Below are 18,640 nucleotides of genomic sequence, written 5' to 3' on the forward strand. Positions count from 1 at the left end.
GCAAAAATGAACAACTTAGGTAATACACAGCCATCTATCACAACACAGGAAAGCAGGCACTCTCTTCAACTGCTGGTACGAGTAGAAATGGGAGGGGAAGTTGACAATGTCTTATAACAATTAAAATAAGTATATCCTTGGACCCAGAAATTCCACAGCCAGGAATACACAACTTCATGTTATATCTTGTTACAATAATAATCTATTCTAACATTGCTGCTGGTTTTCCTGTTATATACTTTGCTGGTATGCTGTTGGGGTCATGTAAATTCAGCCGTGTTAATTTTTCACCGTTTAATGTACTTCGAAAGATGATATAACAAGTGTTCTCTCGATACTTTTTGGCACGCAATCTTTGGAACAATGGGCGATCTTAGCCCCACAAACATGAGAGAATTAAGCTGACTCCCTAACTTTCAGTCTGTTCATAGTCACGTCATTCAGTTTTACGTATTTCTACAAGAAACATAGGTTTGGATCTTTCTCTTCAAACTTTTAATTTCATCTAATAAACTTCTATTATTTTCCTTTTGGGGAAAAATATTTGCAGTAGACATTATCCTCTGCTTTTCTTCATTTTTTTTAAAAGATTGTATTTATTTATTTTTAGAGAGAGGGGGAGAGAGGGAGAGAAACATCAGTGTGTGGTTGCCTCTAATGCGCCCCCCACTGGGAACCTGGCCCGCAACCCAGGCGTGTGCCCTGACTGGGAATCAAACCAGCAACCCTTTGGTTTGCAGGCTGGCACTCAATCCCCTGAGCCACACCAGCCAGGGCTGCTTTTCTTCATTTATAAAGTTTTTGTAGTAACTTTAAATTTCCTTTTAAATAACTTATCTGCTCTACTTATTTTTCAAATATGTGTATCAGCATCTTTTAAATAACTGTTGTTATTCTCTACTGTTAACTAGGTAAAACGTCAATACCCTTTCAAGAATATAAAAATATAACATTTTCAGTAGCCTATATCAAGACCTAGTTTAAATCATATACAAAATTATGTTTACATTTTGAAGTTCTGATATACCAATATACTTTGCCTCACGGTTTTAACTTTGTGCTATAAATGCTCAAATTTATTCATGTCTTAAGTGTTAATCATTCACTCTCACGTATTTGCTCTCTAAAACTATTCTTAAAACTGCAGCATTCATTGATAAATTCTTTCAAGTTTTTAAAAATTTTCAAATTCTTTTCTTTAGCCTTCCGAAATAAAAATGAACTTGTCCACAGTCCACTAATAGCCATTTTGAATAGGATTTTTCCTCTCAACTTTTCCTTTACCAAAGTCTGAGAGGCACAGTCCAAAACCACTTTTATTCCTGTATTCTCTTGACTCTTTGAAGAACCTATTTTTGGAGTTTAAAAGCCTGACAAAAAGGTGTATTTCTTGGAAGACAGCTCCGAAGCAGAGTCTAAGCTTTCTTAACACCCATGCAGAAACGGCCTCGTAGTTCAGGGACATACCTTTAAACGACCTCAGGTAATTTTCTTTCATTCTAATTATTTATTTTGCAGACGGGAAATTTTATTTCTTCTCCACAAATCTTGTTGCATTTACATCTTTTCATAATTAAATTAAATCCTGTTATAATGTATTGAAAAATTATAGCTGACATACATTGTTCTTGTCCATAAATCTTAATCTCTAGAGGAGAACCTTAAAGGCGGTACCTGAGGGAACTCCTGGAAGGCTCCCATTGTCTCCTGGCTTCTTTCCGAGGACCCGCCAATCACAACCAAGGGCCTGAAATATTCATTTTTTTTAGAGAATTACCAATGAGATTAACTTGTAAAACACTCAGCAGAGTGGCCGATAAATAATAAATACATGATAAATGTTAAAAGATAGATAGAACGATAATTACATTTTCTCTTAAAAACTGTAGATTTAAAACTTTGGGAATAACCTAATGTGAGAAAACCCTTCCTCGATTTCAGAAAAATCTGAAACTTATAAAAATGTTTTCCCTCCGTGCCTCTCTCTCTTCCACCCCTTTTAGGTGCTGATGCTAAACCTCTAGTTGCGGTGATGTAAAATGAATTTTTACACCCTTCCTACTATTCTGGGGATTAAGAGGAAAAAAATTTTTTCCACACTTTCTTAAGTAAGTCTTTGAAAATGACAGAATGAGAGAAATTCCTCAAAAAAAAATTCTTATCCTTCAAGGAAAAAAAATATAGCAAAGCTAAGTTTATTCAAAAAACATCAGACCCATAAGTAAATAGGAAAGAGAAAAACTAGGAAGGAAGGGTAAAAAGAACTATAGGAAACACAGGGCAAGAAAGAAAAGAATGTCCTTCCCACTGAACAATTTAAACACTTTGTGAATTGATGGTAAGATAATCCCCTTTAACATGATCTTATTGGCAAAATACCACAGACGGGGCTAAGGACAAGGTCAAAAAGTAAGTGCTAAGCAACTTATAAAACAAATTCAATAAATATAAACATTTCAATTGTCTTGCTAATTATGCAAGAAAAGATGATGAACTGAATACATCCTTGCATACTGATCTGAGATCTTTAAAAAATAATTCTTCACTTAAAGAGAACTATTCAGATACATACATAGATACAGATATATGGGGGTGGGCAAAAGTAGGTTTTGGGGTTTTTTTTGCCACTGTGACATTCTTTTGAGTTAATAAAGCTATTGTAATAATCATAACCCGCAAGCCTTCTTCCATACGAACAACTGTAAGTCTACTTTGGTCCACCCCTATACACGTGAGTGTATTCCAAAATGTTAAGCGTTTACCTCTAGGTAAAGGATTTACTGATCGATTTTAATTTTTCTTCCTGATACTCTTCTTAATTTAATTTTTTACTACGCTATTCTTTTAAATACTTGATTCCAAGTCTTCCCACCCTTGATCAGCAATTACTCCACTAGGTAAAATCATGCACTAACATTTTTAAGAAAATGTTTCCAGTAATAACAAACTACTTACCAGCAGTTCATGTTTGCATTTGCCATACCACCCAAGGCATGCACGAGACCTGGGCCAGAAACAACAAGGCATACTCCTGGCCTGAAAGCAAAAACAATTTATTTTATCAAAAGTAGGTCGAATGCAATACTTGGGTCATAACACTTAGAGTGAAACATGGTAATTTTCTTGGACTTCAAAGGAAGGACAGATAGATCTTTTCTACAATGGTTAAAACAATTATTAAAACATTTTTGCATTACAAGAAAAGAAAAGAAAGGTATCAGTCTTTCTGCAAGAAGTAAGGTACCTATCATTTTCACATTGTATTTCATTAACCTCTTCATATTTTGCTCCTATTTGGCTAAACCAAGTTGACTGCATACAGAAGCAAAGCTTTGATTGCTGAGTACATTTTTGTATGAAAAAGAGAAGTGTTTGAAACTTTTTTAAACAAGTAAATGTAATATCAATTCATCTTTGACAGAAAGTAATTCTGAAATGTAGTGTTCTGCTCAATTTTTAAATTGAACCTGAATGTTTTACCCTCGATGACTTTCTAAGCTTAAAACACCAAGGAAAGGGATCCTCCTATAATTCAGTTTGTCATTTTACATTTATAAAGTATTTTCTTAGACATCTCCATTTAGGATAGCCTTTAAGAGAAGTTGAAGCAAAACACAGACTCTAGTTTACCTGCCTGTCAGATATCCAACCGCAGAGGCAGCGTAACAAGCCTGCAAAGAAAAACACTGAGACTTAAGCATGTGAGATCCTTACAGTAAGTACATATATAACAATTGACTGTAAAGAGATTAGAAATTAACTGTAAAGGCGGAATTGGAACACCTTCCATTTTATCAAGTAATATTCTACTTGTTAATTTCAAATAATAATTTAGATATTAAGTCTCATTTTTAGTTTTTTAAGAAATTTGTTCATATGATCAAGTTTATTCATCATATCCTCCTACAATTGCTTGAATATCTTCAGGATCAAGAGGAATGTGATCTTTTTTATTCCTAATATTGGTAATTTGTGTCTTTTTTATTCTTCATCAGTCTTGCTAGGGATTTATCAAATTTATCAATCTTTTCAAAGAACCAATTTTTGGTGTCATTGATTTTGCTCTATTGTTCATTTGTGTTCTAGTTCATTTATTTCTGCGGTTATATTTATTATTTTATTCCTTTAATTTGGGGGTTAATTTGGTTTTCTTTTTCTAGCTTCTTAAAAACGTACACTTAGAGCATTGGTTTTTGAACTTCTTCACTAACAGATTCATTTGAAACTATTTCCTCTAAGAACCGCGTTAGCTATCAAGAGTTTGGTGTCTCATTTGTCATTATCATTCAATTCAAAGTATTTTCTATTTTCATTGTGGTATCTTCTTCAAAATATTGGTCCATAGTCTCGTTTTTAACTCCTGATATTTGTAATTTGTATCATTTCTCTTTTATTCTTGATCAGTCTACCCTGAAGTTTATTGATTCTATTAAACTTTTGAAATCTTTACAAAGTACCAAATGTGTGATTTAATTTTCGAAGGTTTGGGGATATTCTAGTTATCTTCCTGTTATTGAATTCTAGCTAATTTCTAAATGCTCAAGTTACATATACAGTATATTTTCAGTCCTTGGAGATTTGTTGAGATTTCCTTCATGGTTAGTTTTTACTTAAAAATTGTTTTAAAAAATATTTTTTTAATTTATTTTTAGAGAGAGGGGAAGGGAGGGAGAAAGAGAGGGAGAGAAACATCATGTGTGAGAGACACATCAATCCGTTGCCTCTCGCACCCCCTTCCCTGGCCCACAACCCAGGCATGTGCCCCAACTGGGAACTGAACTGGTGACCCTTCAGTTCGCAGGCTGGCACTCAATCCACTGAGCCACACCAGCCAGGGCTCCTGTTAAACTGCACTGCAGCTCATAATAGGAAGAAAGGGGAGATGCTTAATTAAATACAAGATAACCTGGGAAAATCCTTCTTCTTAGTCTGGGACATAATTTTTTTCCAATTATCATCTCCTCTCTCTTTTTTGAAATAACATCAAATTGGGTATTTTCTAACCTCCATTCAACATTATACATGATATACTGAACTTAAATAAATCCACATTAAGGACATAGGCATAAAAATTCAAAAGTAAATTATAATGAATCATAATCTAACTGGTACCACTACCACATGTCCAACTAAGAAGCTGAAATTGCACACAGGCTCCGTCCTTTTTCTGTGTCGCTCTTCTCTTTTGGCCCTTATCACCTCTCCCTTCTGCACATCCGGCCAAATTCACACAGGACAGTAATAACGCAGCTGCTATGAAATGCAACACATAAAATAAAGCATCTGCTGCAACAAGAACACTTATTTGGACACTGAGGAGCACTGCCCACTTATCAAAGCAGGGTAAGAAATCTTGCGGCAGAATGCAAAAGACAAAACAACATGTAACAAAAATTGTATTCTTCTGGTAAGAGGTGTTAAAGTTGAAAAGGAACTGGTTTTAGGATCATAAAATATCTATTTCTGTAACAAATTACCCTTGTTCGCAGGTGGAATAATGTTTGTAGTGCGTAAGAGAGCAGACTCTGGAACCAAACTGTTTGATTCAGAGGCCAGCTCCCCTGATTTCTCCTGTGGAGTTCTAGCAAGCTACTCTGTTCCTTGGCTTCCTCGTCTATAAAACGAACATAATTCATAGCATTACTGTGAATGAAATCAGCTAATACAGGAAGATAGTCAGAATAGTGGCTGCAAACAGTAAGCTCTCAATAACATGGAAATTCCTAACAGTCTGACTACTCCCTGGAAAACTGGTCAATATATGTCTTGATTTCTCTAAGGATCTAATGAAAGACAAGCTACAACCCACCACACTTTTCTCTCGAGCACAATTATGCAATTGGACGCCAAGTCCTTTTCTGCCTCTCGAATGCCTTCTGAACGTTTCACTTCTCTGGTTAAGCCTTCCTTTGACAGACGGAAAGGGTCAGACTGACTGCGGGGCATGTGCACTGGGAATGGCCTACAGGTGCCTCAAACTAATTATGTCCAAACCTGAACTCATCACCTTCTCCCACCACACCAGCTCCTCTCTGTATTCCTACCTGAGTCAGCGGCACTATGATCCACCTACTCGGTTAAGCAAGCCCAGACCTATAAGTCATCTCCACAAGAGCTTGTCCTCTCCTTCCCAGCTGGTTAATATCTACTCATCCTTCAAAATAGCTTGGGCATCACCTCCTCCGAGAAACCTCTGAAGTCTTAGGCTGAGCAGGGTACCTTTTTCTGGACTTCCACAGCCCCTTGGCTCTATCTCAATCACAGCATTTACCACCTTATGATAAAACTGTTTGTTTGTGTCTGTCTCCGCAGCTGGGTTATATGCCCCTCAAGGACAGGAGTGCCCTTCATCTCCATACCCAGCATCTAACAAAGCACCTGGGACCTAAGGAGGCCCACAGCTAAGCTTCCAGGGGGCTGAAATAAAACTTCAAGCTGCCTTTGGATCCATACTCTATACTCCCACCAAACTCATCTTTCTAATGTAAAACCGAATTACCATGTTGTCCACCTATTTGTAGAAATCTTTATAGTCTCATCCAGTGCCTACTGAAAAATGCCACACTCCTTTCCCAGCCATTGACTCTCTACACCCTTGCCTCAGCCTACATATGCAGTCTGGCAGGCCACCGTGTCCTCAGGCCATCTTGATGGAGCAGTATGAAAACACATGGCCTTAACAGGTAATCTTCTTTGTCTTACTCGCAGAGAACTGGTCACCCTTTAAATGTTTTGCCCATTATACATATACCTATTCGGCGTTACTATACTAGATGCATTTTTTCTGTGTGTCTTGCCCTCACCTTCCCAGACTGTGATCAACGTGAAGATGAAGACCTCATTGCGTCATTATATCTCCCACAGGTTGTGTAAGATAGCACTTGGCATGCCATGCGCACTCGATAAATATATGCTGTATGAAGAAACCAGACACACCTCCACTAGGAAAATCAGTAAAAGATAAGTCCCATTGATACGTCATTAGCTTCATCTTCTCACACAGATGAAAGAACAGAATGTTGTTCCAACTAAGAAAAGTAGAAGGTTGAAGCAACACAAACTCAAGACCTATTTATTAGTTTTAAGATTAAAAAAAACCGTCTACAATTCACAAATTTTATAGATAAGGAATGTCATTCAATTAATAAAAATGTACTAAGCACTCACATCATGCAAAAGCCATAACCAAGCCAGGCACTGTGGGCACATAACAAACGAATCACAACTCCTGCTGTTCAGGAAATCACACCTGATGGCAGAGCAAGGGCACCACTTAGGGGGATCAAGGTAGCTTTCTGGACAAGAGGAGGCAAGAACCCGAATTCAAGGGCAACAGTGGGAGTGGAAAGCAGGAACAGTTAGCTTGATGGACTGGCGGTATATGGTGCCGTACAAGTGGACTACTGATCTTGAAACCAGCACTTCTGAGAGAGGAGAGGCCGAGCTGACAAAAGGCCCCATGTTCCTTTCTCATGGTTCCAAATAAGTCCCTAAGAAAGGTGGCAGAGTAATGTGGTGGAACAAGCACGGGACAGGGATTTAGGACCCCCAAGTTCCTCATGGCTGTACTGTCTGTGACAGGCCACCTTGCAGAGCCACCTACTATATGAGATTTGGCCTTTACCCACTCCTAGCGCAGGTACTCCCAGAGCACCTGTCCTGTGCAGGAACCCCCTAGGGGACAGATGTGTCAAGGAGAAAATATCCTCACCCTCTGGGAGCTAACAGGCTGATAGTAAAGTCAGACTAGACAAATAATACACAGAAATAAACATATAACAGGGAATTAGGAAAGTGGAGTTCAGAGGATCCAGATTCAGCCCTGGAAACTGTCCCAATTCTGACACTCTCCACGTGGCAGAGCACGACAGTGCACGGTGTTAACAGAATGGACTTCAGACCCAGAATACCCGGGTTTAAATCGTGACTGCACCATAACAGTTGTCACCTCAGGCAACTTCACCTCTCTGTGTCTCACTTTTCTTATCCATCAAGTAGGATTAATAGGTCCTGTCTCATGAAATTGTTGTGATTGATTCGTGTAAAGTATTAGAATAGTCGTAAGCACTGAGTATCTGCAATGAATATCTGCCATTACTATTAATCATTAACACGCACTGGGCTCCCAGAGTCCATACTTACCGCTTGCTCATTTCGCATCCCGACGTATCTGATGCCCTGTTGCTGGGCAGCAACAGCGATTTCGGTCACTGGGATGCCTACGACGCCAAACATATACTTCACATCCTGGGGGGCGAAGAACAGGGGGTCTATGCTCCGGCCACAGCTACACAGTTTCCCCGCCGCGGCGCTAAAAGGAAAAACCTCATGCGACCTCCAACCCCCGCCCCGCCCCCCCCCCCCCCCCCACCGCAATCCTCATCTCCAACACACCCGGCCTCCGCCGGCCTCCGTAGGAGCCTTTCCCTCCGTGCAGGTCTATCGTACTTGCGTTTTCAAGGCTCGAGCGATGACCGTGGCACCAGTCACCTGCTCCTCGCCGCTGTCGCTGGGCTCTGCGACTTTACTTTCCGACATCTCCTACACAGAACTTCAACACACCTCCCAGTAGGCAGCAAGCTAACGCGGAGCCGCCCAAATAAAGGGCCCGGGAGGCTCCTCCTCCTCCGACGGGAGAAAGGCCACCAGGGAAGAGGGAGGCTAACCTTAGCCCACGATCCTGAGCTGGTGAGACTGTAAATACAGGCTCTGGCCAATCAGAGCCTTTTCACCCCTTTGCGCGCCTCTCCATTCGCGGGGTCGGAGTGTCAGGAGGCGGGGCTAGCGGGAGGCTTCGGTTTGTGCTGAGAGGGTAAGAAGCTGAAACTTACAGAAAACTTCTGTCCGGAGCCGTTTGGGGTCCTCGTGGTAGCGGCGGGAGACTGGGAGAAGGGTCCGAAGGGCTTGCGGCGCTGGTATGTGCTGCGGACAGTCGCCGAAGGGCTGTTGGGATTGGGATCAGGGCGGGCTGGATGGCTCCCAGTATTGGGCAAACTCTTTGGCTTGTGTTGTACTGCTTTCTCGTCGCGTGTGTTCAACGCCATTACACGCGTTTCAATATATTTTTTTCATAACTTTGTGGCTTTGCAATCCGTGAAGCATAGTAATACATGTTAATTAAATCCGTAAACTTATGTGTATGCTTTACCCCAGTATTAGAGATGAGGACACTCGAGTATCCAAGCAGGAGATGGAGTAACTTGCACGGAGCCCTTTGACCTGGACTATGCTTCAGACGCCCAATCTTGCCGCTAGAGCTAAGAAGGGCGTCTTGAATCTAGTTACTTGTGACTTGTTTTCTCTAACCCTTGCCAATAACCCACATTACTCTCCACTCTTGTTACAAAGTCAGTAAATGTGGATGTTCATAATTCTTAGATTCACTCCCAATCTACAACCAGCCCCTGCAGCTGATAACCTTTTAAAACACATTTTTGAGTGAAAAAGATGCTTGCAATGTGCGCTTTCTTTTTTCAAAAATATTTTATTGTTTATGCTATTGCAGTTGTCCCAATTTTCCCCCTTTGTCCCCCTCAACCCAGCCTGTCCCCCACTCCCATAGTCCCCAATCCGTTGTCTCTGTCCATGGGTCATGCATATATGTTCTTTGGCTAATCCTTTCACCTATTTTCAATCAGTCCCTACCTCTGTTGTTCCCTCTTACAGCTGTCATTCTGTTCCATGTTTCTATGTCTCTAGTTCTATTTTGCTCATGAGTTTATTTTGTTCACTAGTTTCCATCTATAGGTTAGATCATATGATACTGTCTTTCACTGACTGGTTTATTCACTTTGCATAATGCTCTCCAGTTCCATCCATGCTGTTGCAAAAGGTAAGAATTCCTTCATTTTTATTGCTGCATAGTATGCCATTGTGTAAATGTACCAAAGTTTTTTGATCCACTCATCTACTGATGGGCATTTAGGCTATTCTTGGCTAAGAAGAGCCAAGAATCTTGGCTATTGTAAATAGCGCTGCTATGAACATAGGGGTGCATAAATTCCTTGGAATTGGTGTTTCAGGATTCTTAGGGTATATTCCCAGCAGTGGAATTGCTGGGTCAAAAGGCAGTTCCATTTTTAACTTTTTGAAAAAATTCCATACTGTTTTCCATAGTGGCTGGACCAGTCTGCATTCCCACCAACAGTGCACTAGAGTTCCCCTTTCTTGCCAATACTTGCTTGTTGATTTTAATGATAGCCATTTTGGCAGGTCTGAGGTGATATCTCGTGATTTTAATTTGCATCTCTCTGATGGCTAATGATGTTGAGCATTTTTTCATGTGTCTGTGGGCCGTCCATATGTCCTCTTTGGAGAAGTGTCTATTCAGGTCCTTTGCCCATGTTTTAATTGGATTGTTTGTCTTCTGGTGTTGAGTTGTGTAAGTTCTTCATATATTTTGGAGACTAAACCTTTGTCCAGTGTATCATTGGCAAATATGTTCTCCCATACAGTCGGTTCCCTTTTCATTTTAATGATGATTTCTTTAGCTGTGCAGAAGCTTTTTAATTTGATGTAGTTCCCATTTATTTATTTTTTTCTTTATTTCCCTTGCCCTAGGAGATATATCAGCAAAATATTACTATGTAAGATGTCTGAAATTTTGCTGCCTGTGTTTTCCTCTAGGATTTTTATGGTATCACAACTTTTATTTAAGTCTATTATCCATTTTGAGTTTATTCTGGTGCATGGTGTAAGATGGTGGTCTAGTTTCATTTTTTTGTAGGGACCAGTCTAGTTCTCCCAATGTTATTTATTGAAGAGACTCTCTTAACTCCATAGTATGCTCTTGCCCCCTTTGTCAAATATTAATTGACCATAAATACGTGGGTTTATTTCTGGGCTCTCTATTCTGTTCCATTGATCTATGTGTCTGTTCTTATGCCAGCACCAGGCTGTTTTGATTACAGTGGCCTTGTAGCATAGTTTGACATCAGGTATTGTGATCCCTCTAACTGTTCTTCTTTCTCAAGATTGCTGAGACTATTCAGGGTCTTTTTTGGTTCCATATACATTTTTGGAATATTTTTCTAGATCTGTGAAATAGGCCATTGGTATTTTAATAGGGATTGCCCTGAATCTATAGATTGCTTGGGTAGATCGATATTTTAATGATGTTAATTCTTATTCATGAACACAGTATATGCTTCCACTTATTTGTATCTTCCTCAGTTTCTTTCCTCGGTGTTCTATAGTTTTCTGAGTATAGGTCTTTTACCTCCTTGGTTAAATTTTTTCCTAGGTACTTTATTTTTGTTGTTGTTGCAATAGTAAATGGGATTGTTTTCTTAGTTTCTCTTTCTAATAGCTCATTCTTGGTGTATAAGGTACCTTTGCATCCCACTAATTTGCTGAATTCATTTATTAGGTTTAGTGTTTTGGTGAAGCCTATTGGGTTTTCTATGTACAATATCATGTCATCTGGGAGTAATGACAGTTTTACTTCCTCCTTTCCAATTTGGATGCCTTTTATTTCTTCTAGTCTGATCACTGTGGCTAGGACTTGCAGTACTATGTTGAATAAGAGTGGTGAAAGCAGACACTCCCCTCTGGTTCTTGATCTTAAGGAAACACTTTTAGTTTTTGCCCTTTGAGTATGATGTTGGCAGTAGGTTTTTCATATATGGCCTTTATTAGGTTGAGGGATGCTCCCTCTATTCCCACTTTGCTGAGTGTTTTTTTCATGAATGGGTGCTTTACCTTATCAAATACTTTTTCCATATCCATTGATATGATCATGTGATTTTTGTCTTTCCTTTTGTTTTTGTGATGTATTATGTTTATTGATTTGTGAATATTGTACCATTTTTGCATCCCTGGAATAAATCCCACTTGATCATGATGTATGACCTTTTTAATATATTGCTGGAACCAGTTTGCTAATATTTTGTTGAAGATTTTAGCATCTATGTTCATCAGAGTTAGTGGCCTATAATTTTCTTTCTTTGTTGTGTCTTTACTTGGTTTTGGAATTAGGATAATATTGGCCTTATAAAAAGAGTTTGGAAGTCTTCCCGCTTCTTGAATTTTCTAGAGTAGTTTGAGAAACATAGGTGTTAGTTCTTTGAATGACTGGTGAAATTTGCCCGTGAAGCCATCTGGTCCAGGACTTTTGCACCTTCTTAGGTTATGGCCTCAGGGTTGTTAGACCATCTGCTCAGTAACAATCTCCAATCGCAGAGAGTGGAACATGGAATACTTGAGAATTTGGAGTTTTTAAAGTAAAACGACCAGTAATATGAGGAAGGTAAAGAGACAAGAAGAGAGAGGAGTGGGCCATGGGTAGTGAAATGAATGAAAAGCATTGGAAGCAAAGGATTGCTAAACCCAGAGATTTCCAAACTATATCCCTGGGCCCTTCCCAAATGTCTTCCTGTCTTCATTTCAAGCCCTAACCCCATCCTCAAGCCAAAGAGAGTGAAATGGTTGCCTCTCTAGAAATGGGGACCTAGTCTAAAGGTAGTCCTTCTTAGAGGAGATTTCTTTGAAGTCTCAGAGTTCATCTGAAAAATAAATGGGCCCTGACCAGTGTGGCTCAGAGGGTTGGGCATCGTCCGGCAAATTGAAAGGTTGCTGGTTCAATTCCTAGTCAGGGCACACACCTGGGTTGCTGGTTTTATCCCTGGTCAGTGTGCATACAAGAGGCAACCGAGTGATGTTTCTCTCTCACATCAATGTTTCTCACCCTCTTCCTCCCTCCCTTCCTGTCTCTAACTAATAAACAAACAAACAAACAAATAAGTAAGTACATAAAATCTTTTTTAAAATAATAAATAAATGGAAATTTTGCATTCTACTCTGAAATATATTCATATTTTAATGTAAAATGATCTCTGTTTTGAGGTAAAATAAATATACAATTAATTAAATGTACAGATCTTAAATATGAGATGAGTTTTGACAATTATATATACACATGTAATGACCACTCAAAATAGAAGTGGCGTTCTAAATGTATTTATCTGTCAAGTAAAACTGCCATTTCATAAAGATGCAGAACCTCCTGTGGTTTTGAATGGCCCTCGGCACAGTGTCTCCTGTCCCTGTTTGAGGGGTGCTAAAATCAGAAGCAAATGGGGACCAATCTTTGAAATTCCTTAAGCAGACAAAACAAGTTTAATCATTCAAACAAAGCGTAATGAAGCTTATTCAGCTAGACTAACTTGACCCTGGTTGTTTCTTGCTTGTGCCTCTGGAAATCATAAGTGCAATTTGAAGTTTCCTAAAGTTGATGTGAGGGAACCACTGAAAATTCTGATGGTATAACCAGTCACTGTGCAGAAGAGTCACCACTTTCTCACTGTATAATCAATCTCCTTTGTAACATACCCCCGCTCTTTGGTTTGAGTGCTCCCAGTTTATAAGCTCTTTTTCGTGTTTTTACAATAAACATTTCCTAGTTACTACTTTAGTGAGTCATTGGTTTAACTTATTCCGATTTTTATGACGGAGGTGTGGACCCCACCCCCTCCATTATGAAGTATTGTACATATCAGTGCCTGTGTGATGGCTCCATCCCCACTGCATCAGAATCCCTTGGAAAGCTTTACAAAAATATAGTTCCTTGGGCCCTACCCCACATCTTTTGAATAAGCACCTTAGGAAAATTAGGCACCTGTATTTTTCTTTTTTTAAACTGCTACCTTATTTTGGTTCTCAGCCCAACTTGAGAACACCAGCTCTGTATTCATGTTGGAGACATGAGATAATAATTCCATGTATCATTGCCTGTTCCCAAAGTAATACTATTCATGAACTTGAACTGTTGACTAATTCAAGACTGGTTTGACATTGACAGCACAGACTGTGTATATGATAGTTCATGAGACCTCGTGTCCACTTCTGTGTCAAAAGGATTACTGATGTGTCCTGTCCGGGTAGCTCATTTGGTTAGAGTGTCATTTTAATATGCCAAGGTTTCAGGTTCAATCCCCAGCCAGAGCACATGCAAGAAGTAACCAATGAATGCATAAGTAAGTAGAACAACAAATTCTTGTTCTCTCTCTTCTTCTCTCTAAAATTAATTTTAAAAGAATTACTGACAGAAACACTCAGTATGAAGTGTGGTAAAATCTGAACTACGACTTGGAATAAATCTCCTAATTTAAGATTAACTGGTTTCGCGAAAGGACTATGCCCTTAGCAAAGGGAAGAAGTCAGTGAGACTGTTTACATTTGCTTTTCCCTTTACACCTTTCAGTTCAGGGAACGAAGTTCCTCTGTTCACTTGGGTCCGATGATTCAGCAGAAGTGAGGAGAGTCCTCACCTGCAGCATTAGCAGCACCAGTAGCAACTCCATTCAATCCAAGTATAATTACAACATTCCATTCTTTTGTGATTTGTCCAAGGCCCTTTGTGCAGACTTTGTAAGAATTAACCACATTCTTTATTACTTTTGCTGGTAATTTTATTTTGATGGGTATTTAATTGGGACTTACTTGTTTGGCTTTGTTAATAATTTCTTTATTGATGGAGAAAGGTCAAAGGAGAAATAGGCTTACTTTTTATTAAAGAAAAGGCTAACATAATGCAGACATACTCTCCAAAGAGCAGAGCCAATCATCAAAGAGTTTTTGTACTGATTATTCTTTTTGTGGGTTCTGAAACTGAGATTATGAAAGAGCTATTTGGTGACATTTTCCCATTGGTTGAAGGGAATATCCAAGCAACCAGGTAATTTAGTAAGAGTTGACAAGGTTGTGCCTGTGTTAAGGGTGGAGTTAGACCTTGGCCCTTGAGTTCAGAGCTAAAAACTCTTAATGCAAGAACTTCATTTAGAAAATCACAGAGGTAGAAGAAGTGAGCCAGCTGGGCTGCCTGGACTCAGGAAACAAGTTGCAGAGGCAGAAGAAGGGCCCTTGGAGCTTAGGAGAAAGAAAGCAAAGGTGTGTACCTAAGAGAAGAAACGGGGGAAAGTCGTGGGATTTCTCTAAAAAGAGAGAGTGCACCCTGGGCCCTTTGCCTTAAGGGTTTTTAGCTGTTTTCTAAAGGCAAGAATTTTAGGAAAGACCTCAGGGGAGGATCTTAATAGAATATTCATCGACTTTCCAGGTGTGTACGTTCAGGGTCGTGGTCCCTACTGATTGGTTGGTACTAGGGTAGAGGGTCATTAATCATTGCATCTGGTCCTGATGTCAGCCATGGTGTCACTTTGTCTGATTTTGGTGCTTTTTGGAGTCTGGAGCTGAAACACAGCTCAGGCCTAGTTCTTATGTCTAGTTTGACCAAAATTCTGACTCTGCGGTCAACAGACCCGAGGCTTTGTTCCTAAGATTATTTGATGCTGATCAGAACCCCATTGTCCTAACGGCCTATTGCATAAGGGAGTGGTTGTGCAAGGGCTTGTATGGGCATCATATGAGGCTCTTCTCCAGCCCCTTGTTCCTTCTCTGAGGGGCTCTAAACTGCATGACTAGCATGTGCCAGGGGAGGAAAGGTCACCCTGGGGGTAAGGTACTAGCCTATAATACTTGTTTTCCCATTTTTTAAAAAGATTTTATTTCTTTTTAGAGAGAGGGGAAGGGAGGGAGAAGGAAAGGGGGAGAAACATTGACGTGAGAGAGAAACATTGATCAGCTCCCTCTCACATTCACCCCAACCAGGGGCCAAACTCACAACCCAGACATCTCCCCTGACTTGGAATTGAACTGGTGACTTTTTGCTTTGCTGGATGATGCCTCACCAACTGAGCCATACCATTCAGGGCTGTTTTCCTAGTTTTGCTCATTGCTAGGCACCCAGGATTTTTGGCAAGTGACATTCCATACCTGGCCTGTTGCTCCTGCTGCACTCATGCCTGTCTAAATGCCTGCTCTACCGCCTGGAGAAAGTATACTCTCTAAAGATTTGAAACAGGGGACTTCCAGCCAAGATGGAGGCATAGGTAGACACACCGTGTCTCCTTGCACAACCCAAAGAAGGACAACAACAATTTATAAACAAAAAACAACCAGAACTGACAGAAAATCGAACTGTATGGAAGTCCAACAACCAAGGAGATAGAGAAGAAACATCCATCCAGACTGGTACGAGGGGCGGAGAGGGCAGCTGGGTGGAAAGGACTCTCTGCAAGGCAGCGGCTGGCGGACCCAGCAAGGTGGCGGATTGTGGAGTGGGGCAGGCAAAGCTGCAGCTGACCAGCCGAGGCAGCAGCTGGTGAACCAGGAGACAGACCTCGAAACCCAGAGTTCCAGTGTGGGGAAATAAAGCCTCAAACCTCTGACTGAAAACCCCTTGGGGGTTGAGGCGGCAGCAGGAGAAACTCCCAGCCTCACAGGAGAGTTTGTTGAGAGACCCACAGGGGCCTAGAGCATGCACAAGCCCACCCACCCTGGAAGGAGCACCAGAGGGGCCCAATTTGATTGTGGGTGGAGGAGGGAGTGGCTGAAAACCGGCAGAGAGCGGAGCAAGCACCATTGCTGCTTCTCGGCCCCTCCCCCACATACAGCATCACAGCACAGCGACCAGTGTTACCCCACCCCAGTGAACATCTAAGGCTCCGCCCCTTTACATAACAGGTGCGACAAGACAAAAAAAATGGCCCAAATGAAAGGACAGATCATAGCTCCAGAAAAAATACAACTAAACAACAAAGAGATAGCCAACCTATCAGATGCACAGTTCAAAACACTGGTAATCAGGAAGCTCACAGAATTGGTTGAATTTTGTCACAAATTAGATGAAAAAATGAAGGCTATACTAAGAGAAACAAAGGAAAATGTACAGGGAACCAATAGTGATGGGAAGGAAACTGCAACTCAAATCAATGCTGTGGACCAGAAGGAAGAAAGAAACATCCAACCAGAAAAGAATGAAGAAACAAGAATTCCAAATAAATGAGGAGGCTTAGGAACCTCCAGGACATCTTTAAACGTTCCAACATCCGAATTATAGGGGTACCAGAAGGAGAAGAGGAAGAGCAAAAAATTGAAACCTTATTTGAACAAATAATGGAGAACTTCCCCAATCTGGCAAAGGAAATAGACTTTCAGGAAGTCCAGGAAGCTCAGAGAGTCCCAAAGAAGCTGGACCCAAGGAGGAACACACCAAGGCACATCATAATTACATTATCCAAGATTAAGCAGAAGGAGAGAATCTTAGAAGCAGGAAGAGAAAAGGACATAGTTACCTACAAAGGAGTTCCCATAAGACTGTCAGCTGATTTCTCAAAAGAGACCTTACAGGCAAGAAGTGGCTGGCAAGAAGTATTCCAAGTCATGAAAGGCAAGGACCTACATCCAAGATTACTGTATCCAGCAAAGCTATATTTAGAATGGAAGGGAAAATAAAGTGCTTCCCAGATAAGGTCAAGTTAAAGGACTTCATCATCACCAAGCCCTTATTATATGAAACGTTAAAGGGATTTATCTAAGAAAAAGAAGATAAAAAATACGAACAGTAAAATGACAGCAAACTCACAGTTAATTAACAACCACACCTAAAACAAAAATAAAAGCAAACTAAGCAAACAACTAGACCAGGAACAGAATCACAGAAATGTAGATCACATGAAGGGTTGTCAACAGGGGACTGGGAAGGGGAGAGGGGGGAGGAAAGGTACAGAGAATAAGTAGCATAAATGGTATGTAGAAAATAGGGGGAGGGTAAGAATAGTGCAGGAAATGTAAAAGCCAAAGAACTTATAGGTATGACCCATGCACATGAACTAAAGGGGGGGAATGTGGGTGGGAGGGGGTGTGCAGGACGGAGGGGTGTGAAGGGGGGAAATGGGACAACTGTAATAGCATAATCAATAAATATATTTTAAAATTATTTTTTAAAAAGTATAGCAAAGGTGACAGGATGTATGTGATTACATGTACATGATTGTCATATATGTTTGTAATCTATCTTACAAGGAGACTCCCTGGCTAGCCTTGAGGAAGCAAATGTCCATTTTGAAAAGGTCCACATAGCAAGGAACTGGAGTTCTCCAGCTGAGAACTAGCTGGAAGAAGAAGGAAAAGGGCCTTGAGGGATAATCAATGGCAATTGGAAGTCCATGGAAATCAGCAGTAAACATGTTGACAAATATATGGTTAACCAGGCAATAAATGGTACTCTGCTTTCTTGCCTGTTAATAAGGAGGAATTGTTCCCAAACCCTCAACCCAATGGTTAATAGGCCCAACCAACAATCAGATTCCAAGATAGGCAGCTGAACAGTGACTTGGTTATTCCTAACTCTCCTCTGAGAAGGGAACCTTGCTCACCAACCTAGTAGTCAGGCTCAGGTCTGCCCCACTGTTTTAACTAATACCAAGATTCATCTTGCAGGGGACGCAAGGTGCTGACTTCTTTCAGACAACTGTTATAGAGACACCCACTTTGTGCATTAAAGGAGGGAAATTTGCAACTGCGGTGGACAGAAATCCGTAGCATCATAGTCGTACCTGAAAAATGGCGGGCATCCCTGGGGAGGAAACTTTGTTCCTCACTCCGTTGCCTGAAGCAAAGCTGGTACTCAAAGGGACCCTGGGGACGTGGGCCTGATTGACAGATAGGAAAGCTACACTGCAGCCTAGTTCTGTCCATATGGATGGACCTTTAAAACATGATGCTAGTAAAAAAAAAAAAAGAAAAGAAAAAAAGCCAGTCACAAAAGGGAATATATTATATGATTTTATTTATATGAAATGTC

The 18,640-nt window shown here is 40.5% G+C and overlaps 2 protein-coding genes across 8 annotated transcripts in view; one reads left to right on the top strand and one right to left on the bottom strand.

Annotated features, from left to right (window-relative positions):
- Nucleotides 1-8,656, bottom strand: part of HACL1 (2-hydroxyacyl-CoA lyase 1) — a 57,120-nt gene extending 48,464 nt beyond the window's left edge. Inside the window, exons 1-5 of one of the 5 annotated variants that reach the window (XR_006656227.3) lie at nt 8,449-8,656; nt 8,143-8,247; nt 3,631-3,671; nt 2,956-3,036; nt 1,675-1,747 (exon numbers count right to left, since the gene is read on the bottom strand). Coding sequence is in view for 1 of the 5 variants with exons in the window: in XM_024565910.4 (XP_024421678.3) it covers nt 1,675-1,747; nt 2,956-3,036; nt 3,631-3,671; nt 8,143-8,247; nt 8,449-8,538 (390 nt within the window). In the remaining 4 variants the exon portion in view is untranslated. Of the gene's footprint in view, nt 1-1,674; nt 1,748-2,955; nt 3,037-3,630; nt 3,672-8,142; nt 8,312-8,394 lie in introns of all 5 variants that reach the window. The other 4 variants (XR_006656229.3, XR_006656228.3, XR_006656230.3 and 1 more) reach the window with 4 other exon arrangements.
- A 93-nt stretch (nt 8,657-8,749) lies between these two features.
- BTD (biotinidase) overlaps nt 8,750-18,640 on the top strand; it is a 33,042-nt gene continuing 23,151 nt past the window's right edge. The window contains exon 1 of one of the 3 annotated variants that reach the window (XM_045199706.3): nt 8,750-8,812. The gene's annotated coding sequence lies outside the window, so the exon portion shown is untranslated. Of the gene's footprint in view, nt 8,916-14,732; nt 14,887-18,640 lie in introns of those variants that run through there. The other 2 variants (XM_045199705.3, XM_045199707.3) reach the window with 2 other exon arrangements.

Source organism: Desmodus rotundus, chromosome 8 (assembly GCF_022682495.2).
Source record: "Desmodus rotundus isolate HL8 chromosome 8, HLdesRot8A.1, whole genome shotgun sequence".
NCBI lineage: Eukaryota > Metazoa > Chordata > Mammalia > Chiroptera > Phyllostomidae > Desmodus > Desmodus rotundus.